A 12,213-nucleotide genomic window follows, 5' to 3' on the forward strand; every position below is an offset into this window, starting at 1 on the left:
TGACTTATTTCACTTAGCACAATTTCCTCCAAGTCCTTTCATGGTGCTGCAAATGGCATGATTTCACTCTTTTTCATGGCTGAGTAGTATTCCATTGTATAAATACACCACATCTTCTTTATCCAGTCACCTGTCGATGGACATTTAGGCTGTCTCCATGTGTTGGCTGTTGTAAATAGTGCCGCTATGAACACTGGGGTGCAGGTGTCTTTTCGAATTAGAGTTTTTCTGGGTATGTGCCCAGGAGTGGGACTGCTGGATCATACGGTGAGTCTATTTTTAGTTATTTAAGAAATCTCCATACTGTTCCTCTTAGTGGCTGCACCAATTTACATTCCCACCAACAGCACGGGAGGGTTCTTTTTTCTCCACATCTTCCCCAACATTTGTTATTTGTGATCTTCTTCATGACAGCCAGAATGTCATACTATTTTCATATATTGTCATGACATATAGCTCTTTGGATTGTCTTTTCAACCACGTAAACATGTGCAAACCGCTCTGTCCGGCTTACGGGCTCCACCCGATTAAGTGGTGGGCTGGGCTTTGACTTGCTGGCCCCAGTTTGCTGACCCTCAGTGTAGTTAAGAAGTTCATGGCAAATGAACTTTAATATAAAACAGAAACAGATGCACAGACATAGAATACAGACTTGTGGTTGCTGGGAGGAGGCGGATTGGAAGGGACAGACTGGGAGTTTGAGATTTGCAGATACTGACATGTATATATAGAATAGATGAACAAGTTTATAGTGTACAGCACAGGGAAATATATACAAGATCTTGTGGTAACTCGTGGGGAAAAAGAATGTGAAAACGAATACATGTATGTTTGTGTGTGACTGAAGCACTGTGCTGCGCACCAGAAATTGACACAGCATTGTAACCGACTTTCTCTCAATTAAAACAAAAAAAGAAGAAGTTCGTGGTTAACTGCAAAGCTCTAGGGGTCACCGATGCATTCGTTCATTCCTTCAGAGGTATGGCTTTTGGAGCCTGCTTGGTGGCTGTCACTGATCAGAGCCCTTGGGATATGGGAAAAGGGTGACAAGCGTTGAGGACGAACAGTGCATCCAAGCTATTACAAGAAAGGAAGTTATTTTCTTCTACCCATCCTGGTTTCTCCAGCGAGGGTCCTCATAAGTGAGAACGGCCAGGACAGAGTGAAGACGTTAAAAACAAGACGGGTTCAAAGTGGAGTCACTCCTGCTAAACCCCATGTCAGCAAACGGAGGCTTGACTTAATGACAGTTTTGGCCTCTCCTGGAAGTGGAATCTTAAACCAGGTCCTCAGGAGTCAGCCGGTCGGCAACAGAGAGGGAATGTGGCTCTAAGCACCTGCCATCCCCTGAGGGTAGAGAACTTGTCACCACCAACCTGCTTTCTGCTGGCGCAACCATCCTGGTCCCCGCTCCCTTCTGCCTACAGAAATCTTTTATTTTTGTGCAGCTCCTCAGAACTCCTTTCTGTCTGCTCAGTGGCACGCTGCCGGATTTTTGAATCACCAGCTAAATTCAACAAGACCTTTACCATTTGCCTGGCTGAATTTTGTTTTTATTGTTGTGTATATTTATTTATTTATTTATTGAGGTCTAGTCAGTTTACAGTGTTGTGTCCATTTCTGGTGCACAGCAGCATGTTTCAGTCATACATAGACACACAGATATTCCTTTCCGTATTCTTTTTAACCACAGGTGACTACAAGATATGGAACGTAGTGCTGTACAGTAGGACCTTGTTGTTTAACTATTTTATATATAGTAGTTGGTATCTGCAAATCTTGAACTCCCAGTTTATCCCTCCCTACCCTCTTTCTCTCTGTTAACCGTAAGTTTGTTTTCTATGTCTGTTTCTGTTCTGTAAATAAGTTTGTCTGTTTTTAGATGCCAAATATAAGTGATATCATATGGCATTTTTCTTTCTCTGTCTGACTGACTTCACTTAGGATGAGGATCTCCAGGTCCATCCACGTTGCTGCAAATGGCATTATTTAATAATTTTTTATGGGTGAGTAGTATTCCATTGTATAAATATACCGATTTTATTTTTTAACATGAGAGGGACACACACAGATGTAGTAGTAACATCAAAGGTCACTGATCACATCAGCATCCCAAATGTACTTATGATAAAAAAAAAAGTCTGAAATATTGCGAGAATCACCAGCCTGTGACACAGAGACATTAAGTGAGCGAATGCTGCTGGGAAAATCGTGCAAGTTTGCCACAGACTTTCCATTTGTTAAAAAACAAAACAAAACTGTATCTTAGAAGTCCTTAAAAAAAGCTGTAAAAAAAAAAAGCTAAAAAAAAAGCTATATCTTATAGAATAAAACGAAGTCTGTCTACAGTTGCAAATGGAAAGAAAAAAGTTCATTATGTTTGGTTTCCTTTGTCCTCATCATAAATAAACAAAATCTAGAATTCTCCCACCTCCTCAGCTCTGCGAGGGTTTTCTCTCCGGGTGTGGTTACAGACCAGTATCATCCTTATGGGATCCCACCGGTTACATAACTGGTGACACCAAACGCCTTCCAGATGCTGAATGACTCCGTGTTTTTCGAAATCTGATTCATCGTCAGAAAATGAAGCTTACAGTACATGGGTGTGGTTTTCCTGTCCACTGAGTACAAGTCGCCTCTGCTTAACTTGAATGTTTAAACTCATCAGTTGGTGGAAACTTAGTGAAACTTCACAGGTATGTTCTCAGCCGGGGGAGTGTTGAGGTGACAAATGGAATTTCAATACAAATAAGACTGGCAGCTTGAGTGTTCACCGTGTGTATGATTATTAACGCATGTTTCCTGACGGGCTGTCTGTTGAAAACATTAAAAGAGCAGATTCCCCTGTCCTGGAGGTGAGGAACCTCCTATTTTATCTATCTATCTATCTATCTATCTATCTATCTATCTATCTATCTATCTATCTATCCATCCATTCATCCATCCATCCATCCTGTCTACCCATCCATCCATCCATCCATCCTTCCACCCCTGCATCCAGCCCTGCATTCAGCCATCCATCCGTCCATCCTTCTGCCCACCCACCCACCCACCCACCCATCATTCTGTGCAGGTGCAGCTAAGCTCTGGGCTTCTTTCTGGGACCATTGTTCAGAAAATGGGGGCATTATCCTGTCCTGAGGGTGGAGTCTGTGGCCCTCGGACGTCAAAAAATCACCACTTGGACACTCACAAATGCCCAGTTGGAGGGTCTGTGGTCATAACCAGTCTTAACCATCTTGAGCTCAAACTGGACACAACTGACCCCAAGTCCCTGAAAAACAACTCAGACAAACATCTTACTGTTTGGGCGCCATGTTAGGGAGATGCGCAAGTTTTGTTTTGTTTTGTTTTGTTTTGTTTTGTTTTGTTTGTAGCTAAAATGAAAGCGATCAGTGAAGGCAGGTTACAAGTTCACTGTTCGTTAGGCAAGGCACAGTGTAATGCACGTCTGTGCCGAGTGCCCTCGGTTTCACGTGCAGAGCCAGAGGCCCGTTCCCCAGTGTGATCCGTCCCACTCTGGGTCTGGCTTACGACCCACGTGCGTGTTCCGTGGTATCCGGATACAACTCACGATGCTTTTTTCAATTAATTTAATCTTCATCCTGGAAGTTAGAGCTTCTTGAGGCCAAAGCATCTGTGTGATGTTGTGGAGATTTTTACTTTGGAGCCAAGGAAGGTAATACTTAAAAAAAAAAAAAAAAAGTCATCTTAATGAATTAGAGAACTCTTCCAAAGGCCTTTATGTGTGGACATAAATACAAAGCCTCCAGGCCTGGCTTTCAGAGGGTGACGGTGCTTATTTATTATGGCTGATGATGGGCACCCAGACCCTTCCTGATACCACGCACTCCAGAAGCTTCTGGAATATTAAAGGCAGTGAAAAGAGGGAGGTGTCCCAATTGGCAGAGACTGAAGATTGGCCAGGTAGGGTCTTTCTTTTAAAAGTCATTGGGGTGAACTGGAAATTTCCTCAGGAAGTATCGTTCGATGTTAATGCTGGCACGAAGCACATGTTTCTTTCATCTATGCTTTATTCATTTGGCTTACCTCAAGGTGCCAAAATGGCTGCAGCAGCTCCGGCATCCCCTTGCTCCCCAAGAAGAGCCCTGGAGGTCCTCCTGTTTAGGACGGCCCAGGGTCCATACTCTCCATCAGCACCCCCTGCCCCACAAGACTGTGGCCTGGGGAGAGGGCAAGTAGTCATTGGCAGAGTTAAGGGTGAAAGGGGAGGGGTAGGAAAAAATGAAGAGGGGAGGGTGCTGGGAGGCGGGGCCCTCTCTGGCTGGGCATTCAACCCAGGTTAACTATAAGAAAGAACACCTCATAGGCAGATTTTGTTTGTTTGTTTTCCTCTGAAAATCATCACATTATCTTCATGCTTGTAAACCACAATCATGTCTTGGGGATTCTGCTGGCCCAGGAAAAGAACCACCTTCTCCCTGCCTCCAGCTGTGTCTGCTCACACTGCCGGCCTTGTAAGGTAAGCTGTCTGAGGGCCCCTGGGGTGTGAGTTCAGGCACCTGGGGCCAGGCATGTCCCTGTGTGTGGCAGCAGAAGGACACGTGCAGGGAGGGCCTGGGGGAGGAGCCCTGAGTCACCCTAGGGAAGAAGGGCCTGATGGGGAAGGAGCTGGCCCCGAGAAGCATAGGGTTTGGAGGGTGGAGTGCCAGAATGTGACTCAGGGATATTTCTCAGTCTGACACGGTGTTCCCGTACCCTGGAGGGACAGACAGAATTTTAAGCTACTGTCTTAATTAAAAAGAAAAAATCGGAAACCTGGGGCAGGAAAGTGCACCCATATTGTAGCTGTGGCTTGGGGCTGTCACCTCCCCTGCCCCCCCCCCGCCCCCAACCAGGGCGCCAGCCTCCCCGGATGGGGGTTGGCAAGACATATCCTGTCCCTCCCCACCCCTGGCTTTGCCGGGAGACACTGCGGGAACGCGGAGACTCCTCCAAGAGAGGTCCTTGGTCAGGCTGGGAAGTCACGGCTGGTGCATTGCACCCCAAAACCCCACTGGTGCCCTGGGGCCTTGTTGGGGACCCCAGGCTGCTGCATCCAGGCAGGGGGTCCACACCTAACAGGGAAGGGAGGAGGGGCTTCACCCTGCCCTCAGGAGAGGCGGCCCTGGGGATCCCGTTAAAGAGACGTGGATGGAGGTGGGGGGGCCCCACAGTTTCCCAGCAGGGACGGAGTTTCGTTTTCCTTCTCCTCCGGGTAGAGATCACCCCTGGGGGCGCAGGCCCCTCTTCCGCTCCGTCCGCCCAGCAGCTCCCGAGCTCCCGCCCCCTAGTGCTCCCCGGGACCGCGGGCGGGGCCCGCTCTGGCCGGGGCGGGGCGACCGCGCCGCAGCCCCACCCCTCCCCGCCGCCGGCCCCTTCCCGGGCTGGGGGAGTCCCTCCCGCCGCCAGCCGCCCGCGCGCGCCGCTCCCGGGACGGTCCCTGCGCGGCGCGGGGCGCACCATGGCTCGCTGGGCTGTCTGCGCGCTGCTGCTGGTCGGCCTGCTCGGCACCCTGCTGCCCGCTCGCGGTGAGTGCGCGCCGGGGGCGCGGCGCGGGCTGGGGGACCCACTTGGAGCCCGCGCCGGGACTCCAGGGAAGGGCCAGACCGGGGGAAGGGAGGGGGCGAAACTTGTGGGGCCCTCCTTGTTGAGGGGGACGTACTTTGGGGGCACACTGCGTGGGGGACGCACTTTGGCGGTCGCACTGGGGGTGTACCTTAGGGAGCGCACTGTGTGGGGAACGCAGCTTGGGGGCGCATTGCGGGGGGACGTACTTCGGGGCGCACTACTTTGGGGGCGCACAGTGTGTGGCTGGGAGGCGCGTGGAGGGGCCCCCCTCCCCGCTGGCCGGACGCGCCGCTCCCGCGGGCGGCCACCGCCCCTCTGCCGTCCCCAGCTCCCTCGCTGCGCGCCTTTGGACTCACTCCAGAGGCCGAAAGTCAGCGTTTGTCTTCAGATCCACAAACTCTTAGAGTTCCAGGCACCTGGGCGAGCGGAGGCACTCGACGCCCCCCACTTCCCGCGGGATCCCCCTTCGCTCCCGGGGCGCGCCCCCGCGCCCCTGCAGCTGCCCCGCCCCCCCCACCCCAACCCCCCGGCCAGCGCTGGCCCGGCCCTGCGACCCCCCCATCCGGAGCCGCCTCCCGGAGCCACGCCCTGCGGCCTGGGCCTAAATTTGGACTCGTCCCGGGAGCCCGAAGCCGGGCGGGGGAAGGGGGGGGCGGGGGGAGTCAAAATACTTGGCGCCGTGGGCACGGTCCTCACCGCTCTGCGTGTCCTGGCCGCGCGGCTCGGCGCAGAGCGACTCCGGCCAGAGACGCGCGCTCTCCCCGGTCGCCGCGCGTGCCCCGTGTGTCCTGTCCGAGCGCAGGACTCAGACAATCACGGAGCAAAGTGTCAGGGGGCGGGCAGGACGCCAGGGCCCCCACGCTCGCCGCCGAAGCTGGCTTCCTCCCCGCCGTCGCCCGCATTTTTCTCCTCCTTTTAAAATGGAAGTCGAGGTCTTAACTTTCCTGCAGTCTCTCTCTGAAATGCTGGGGTCCTGCTGAGCGTGGCTTAAAAAAAAACTCGCTTTCTCCAATTAAGGATCGGTTTTTCCTTGTTGACATGGTTGCTTCTGAGTGGACAGGCACACAGGCCGGCGTCCTTTTAGGACTGAGGAGGGGGGATGGAGGTGGGCACATTTTAGGACCCAGACACAGGACAGAGAGGGCCTGGTCTGCACCTGGAAATTTCCAGCTCAGCGCTAGAGGCTGGATTTTGAATTCTGCCCCACCCCACCCTGACTCCCCCATTTTTGCTCTCGAGAGGATTTGCACATTGATGTGTGCACTTTTTCGATGTGTCCCATGCATTCTAGAAGTTGTGCGTTCTGGTGGAGAATCAGAAAAAAAAAAAAAATCCAGCCTGACCCCCGGGGACCTCTTGGAAGAGTTTAGAGTTTGCTGGGTAGGGAGGGCCAGGAACGGGTCCCTGCTTTCCTTCACCAAATCCCACCTGACTGTCCCACCACAAACGTTCCACGGGGTCTTGTTTCTGCTGTGTGTTTGAGTGACATCTACCCACAAGAATTTTCCGTGCATCCCTCGGGCTATGCCTTCATTCCTGTTTCATGAGTTAAGTCCTCACAGAGCCCTCGCAGTGCGCTGGGTTCCAGGCAAATGGGGCAGAAGGGCTTCTGGTCGCCCAGAAAAGTACCATCCGCCTGGGGTGGGGGCGGGGAGAGAAACATCTCATGGGACAGCTAGGTTGTCGGACCACAAAGACGGTGACAGTCACACAGTTCAAGGACTCAGCCGCCAAGAACACCATCTTGGCCAGTGTGAGCACTTGGCTGGGTTTGAAGCTCTCGTGGGTGACCATTTTTGACAATTTTAATGTACAGGCTATATTTTGGGGGCACCCCGGCAAGCCGTATGATAATTTTTAGAAAAACCCACAGTACCCATAACCCGAAATTGCCTGATTTCTAGGCATGTTGTTCCCGGCCACTCCAAGATGGGGGAGTTTGACGTTTTAGTGGCAGTGGGGTGGCAGAGGCACAGAGCAGTGGAGGAGGGAGGGGAGGGGAGGGGATCCCGACTCGCCCCCCAAAAGCAGAGAGTGCGCAGAGCTTTCCTACAAGTTGGCCTCCTGCCCCACCCCCTCTCCCCTGCCGGATCCTTCTGGGGTCCGGGGCAGGGACAGGCTGTTCCTGAGAGATACAAATGGGGTTTTTATCAGGGGAGAAGCTGAGGACACACTTCCCTTTAGAAATAGGGGTTTGCTTTGGTTTCCGTTCTGGCTACAAAAGTCCATTGAGTCAAGGACAGCTCTTCACTTCAGGGCTGAGAGCCCTGGCGTTCTTTCAGAGTCCTCGGGAACACTGGGACCAGGTTTCTCCGGACATTTCCGTGGGTTGTAGAGAAGGAAAGAAGCCACTTCAACTTTAAATAGAGCTCAGTTCCCCAGGGGACACTTGGCAAAGTCTGGAGACATTTTTTTGGTTGTCACAACTCAGGGAGGGGGGCATCTCCTGGCACGTGGTGGGTGGAGACCAGGGACGCAGCTGCACACCCCACAGTGCACAGGACACCCCCCATCAGAGAGTCATCCGGCCCCAGATGTTAGGTTGCGAAACCCCGGTGTTTATAAGTAGTAAGAATGCTAGGTTGTTGGCTGCTGGGTGTTTTGATTCTGTTTTCTTCCTCCAGTTAGAAAAAACCCCATTCCAGACCCTAAAACGGCTGGTACCAGGGGGACCTCGGGGAGAAATGCGTGGGATATGGGTCCCCAGCCTCACAACTCTCCCGGAGGCGGTCTGCACGCACTGTTTGAAACCCGGAAACGCCGACGGAAGCAGACTCGGGTGGTTTGGGGGTTCCCTGGCACCCCCACACCCAAGCAAGTGTCGGCTTGATTTCTCCAGCCTCCCACCCCTCTGCCCCGTGGCCGCCAGGTCTCTGCCCACCGGGCAGAGGAAGTGAGTTTCATTATCCGGCCTGCATGTTGGCTCAGATAAAGGATAATTGCCTGTTATTTCCCTCAGTGCTTTGCTGGTTTCTGAATTCTCAGCTGACGATGTTTCCACACTTTTTTTTTTTTTTTTTTTTTTTTTTTTTTGCGCATGGGGATATTAAAATACTTGATTTTGGCAGGGGAGGGAGAAGCACTTTTCTTCCTCTGGATAATGTGCTAGTTGGCAGCCTCTTGCTGAAAAAAAAAAAAAAAAAAAAGAATGCAGTTAAAAAAAGAAAAAGACAAATGAACATAAATACGAAACAGAAACAGACTCACAGACATAGAATAGACTTGTGGTTGCCTGTGGGTAGCAGGGTGGGAAGGAACAGACTGGGAGTTTGAGATTTGCAAATACGGACAGGTATGTATAGGATAGATAAACAAGATTATACTGTAGAGCACAGGGAAATGTATACAAGATCTTGTAGCTCATGGCGGAAAAAAAAATGTGACCATGAATATATGTATATTCATGTATAATTGAATGCTCTACACTGGACATTGGCCCAACATTGTAAACTGACCATAACTCAATAAAATAAAATAAAATAAACATGTTTCTTCTAAAACTAAAAAAAAAAAAAAAAGAATGCATTTAGTAGAGGAGTTCAGCCCATGCAGAGTGTAAGCGTCAGGCTGGGATTTCACGGAGGGTACCTGGCACTTTTTTCCAGCTCATGTTTTCCCCCAGAGGAGACTGACCACCGCCCACGTGGAGCGTGTGTGGTGTTTGTTCCTGCTGAGATTTTCCAATGACAGTGGCTGCTTTTAGGGGGAAGAAAAAGCACATGCCGTGTGCGACTTACAGACAGGGTTAGAGGTGAGGCTGTTGCTGTCTTTGGTGGGGGAGGACTCCAAGCCGCTCAGCACCCTGGAACCCTTCGGACGCCCAGACGTCCGAGGGGCACCGTACAAGGAGACGTGGGAGAGACTCACCTCCCTGAGTCCCCGTGTGGCTTCTTGTCACACCTGGGTGCCCGTCCCACATAAAGCAACAGAGAGCACTCTTTGATCTCCTTTCCCAATTCTTGTGATTGATAACAGAGTGTGTGCTTACAGGTCTCCAGAAGTCCTCTTGGGAGGGTACAATATACTGGGAAATAGTTTTTACGAACAAGAGGGGCTTTTTTTTTCTAACCCTCGGGAGATGACACGTACTTGAAAAATGAACGGCCCGCGAGCGTTGTAATCATTCACGTGGATTTAATGATGCACGTCACAGCAGCCCCTTTGTGGCCATGCGGCTGGCCCGAGAGTCTTAAGTGGGACGGGGAACGTTACAGTTCAACACAAAGGTCGGCCCAGAAAAGCCTCTGCACCAGGGGAAAGAGAAGTAATGTCCAGTCACACTCACAACCTTACAGTACAAAGACCCCACACACACACACACACACACGCACACACAGAGACACATCGCGGTCAACATCCGTGAATATTTCGCTATATTTGCATCCTCCTGGGACAATCGCCAGGCTGTGTGGGATGCACAGATTGCTGGTCTTGCGGAATGCCGCCATATTGCGTCTCATTTTGGCTTTGTCCTCACATGGGGAGCTGGTTGACCACCCAACACTTGCTTTCTTTCTTTTTTTTTAAGTTTGTGCTAATCTCTTGAGTGAAAGAGGTTAACTAACCAGAATTCGTTGTTTGCATTTACCTAATTCATCCTCAAAGCACAGCTCGGAGAGATGCCTTGGCTCCAGACCACTGCGATAAAGCGAGTCACGTGAATGGTTTTGGTTTCCTGGTGCATGTGAAAGTTACGCAGCCTCTTAGGTGTGCAACAGCATTATCTCTTTAAAAAAAAAAAAAGCATGAAAAAAAAACCCAACGTACAGATCTTAATTTAAAAAATACGCTTTATTGCTCAAAAAATGCAAACCATCCTCTGAGCCGTCAGCGAGTTGTCATGGTAACATCACAGATTACTCATCGCTAGTCATCCAAAGAAGTGTAATCCTAGTGAAAAAGTTTGCCGTAGCGGGAGAGTTACCCACATGTGACACAGAGGCACAAAGTGTGCTGGTGCTGCTGGGAAAATGGCGCCGACACTGCTGGATGCAGGGTTGCCCCAAACCCGCAGTCTGTCAAAAACGCGGTAAAGTGTAATGCAATTCGACGGGGTCTGCCTGCGCCTTTCGCATCTGTGTCTGCAGCTGGCCACACAGGGCCACAGCAGCTCCTGGCTTTGAATTTCCTGTTCTGCCTACCATTCTGACACCAGTTTCGGGAGCGAGCCCGTGGGTGTGGCTCAGCTTTGTGTTAAGAAGGACTCGGTGAGCAACCTCATTGCTCATATTATTTAAAAAAAAAAAAATCCCCTGAACAGGAAACCAGAAACTTCCGTTTTTGTTTCTGCAGAGTTAGATGCATGCAGTATTTTTTTTTTCTAGTTAGACACCCGTTGGTGGGCTGTGAGTTTAGTGAGTGTCCAGCAGTGTCGAAAAGAAGGACATAAAACAGATGAGAGAAGAAAAACACCCAGCCATTCTGCGCAGGCTTTGGTGACGTCGCCTCTGTCTGGGTGGCCTGGGCCGCGATGGAAAATGTCTTTGTTCCCGCGGACGGCAGGCAGGACGGATCAAACTCCGTGGCCGGTCTGGACCCCTTTCACATTGCTCTGCTTTCTCCAGATAGCATCTCACCATTTTTTTTTGAGAAGGGCCATCAGGTTGCTGAGGATCAGCCACTTTTGAAAGCGCAAAAAGTCATGGCTTCCAAGTGTACTTTTGACGGGGGAAAAAAAAAAGTGCCCACGTTCGGTCCTCAGTGGAAATGACGGTATTTGGCAACACTATGTGCCTCACCCCCGTGGAAGAGACACAGGGCGACGCTTACATATTGGACACAGAGTAACACTGTGTAGCAGGAAGGGCACTGGGTGTGCACGAATGTGTGAGCGAGCGGGAGGTGGGTGCACAGCTGGGTATGTGCGAGGTCCCGCGCCGGTCGCTGCTGGACCGGGGAGGGCAGGGCCCCTCCGTGCTGAGGAATTGACTTAAGGACTCGTGAACTGGCTGCAGGGAGGTAGCCCTTGACGGATGTGATGGATGGTTGATGGGTGGGTGGATGACAGACAGGTAGATGGACAGGTGGATACTGATAGATTGATTGACAGATAACAGTGATGGATGCGGATCGGTAAATAGATTACCTACGTACATAGCTAGACAGAAGACGGAGAGACAGGGAGCTGCGGGAGCCCATCGCAAGCGGTTTCCAGTTGGAGGGGGCACCCTTTCTCGTTGCTTTGAAACTGCCAGCACCCTCACCTCGTCACAAGCACATCACGAGGCATTGAGTTATCATCCCCGCGTTGTGACAGGCTCAGGAGCTGCCTTGGTGTTGGGGAAGGAATCAGGGAGGGGAAGATGGGCCTCTGCTGGGGTGTAGATCACACCCTGTGTCCTGATGCAGCAGAGAAAGCGTCCCGGTCCCCCTCTGGAAGGGTGCCGCTGGGTTCCCACCCCCGACTCTCTCTCCAGGTGGGGCTTACCCAGGTTACTGCTCAGACACCGGGTCCATCTGGTTGGACCCCTGGCTGTATTCTCAGCTCCTCGTGATTTTTCTCCCTGGTGTTCATCTCCTCCTTTACCCTTACCTTTTGTGATATGACCATGGGCCCAGCCCCCTCCTCCAACGCAAGTTGCCCTTCACTCCTGCCAGCTCCCTCTCCCACCTCTGATGTTAGCAAGTCCTGCTGATTTCACT

General features: G+C 51.3%; 1 protein-coding gene across 3 annotated transcripts in view; it reads left to right on the plus strand.

The window, feature by feature from the left end:
• Positions 1–5,357: 5,357 nt before the first annotated feature.
• CD99 (CD99 molecule (Xg blood group)) overlaps positions 5,358–12,213 on the plus strand; it is a 33,059-nt gene continuing 26,203 nt past the window's right edge. The window contains exon 1 of one of the 3 annotated variants that reach the window (XM_074359467.1): positions 5,358–5,531. In XM_074359467.1, coding sequence (XP_074215568.1) covers positions 5,465–5,531 — 67 coding nt within the window. In that variant the 5' untranslated portion in view covers positions 5,358–5,464. The remainder of the gene's footprint in view (positions 5,532–12,213) is intronic. The other 2 variants (XM_074359470.1, XM_074359468.1) reach the window with 2 other exon arrangements.

Source organism: Camelus bactrianus, chromosome X, assembly GCF_048773025.1.
Source record: "Camelus bactrianus isolate YW-2024 breed Bactrian camel chromosome X, ASM4877302v1, whole genome shotgun sequence".
Lineage (NCBI taxonomy): Eukaryota > Metazoa > Chordata > Mammalia > Artiodactyla > Camelidae > Camelus > Camelus bactrianus.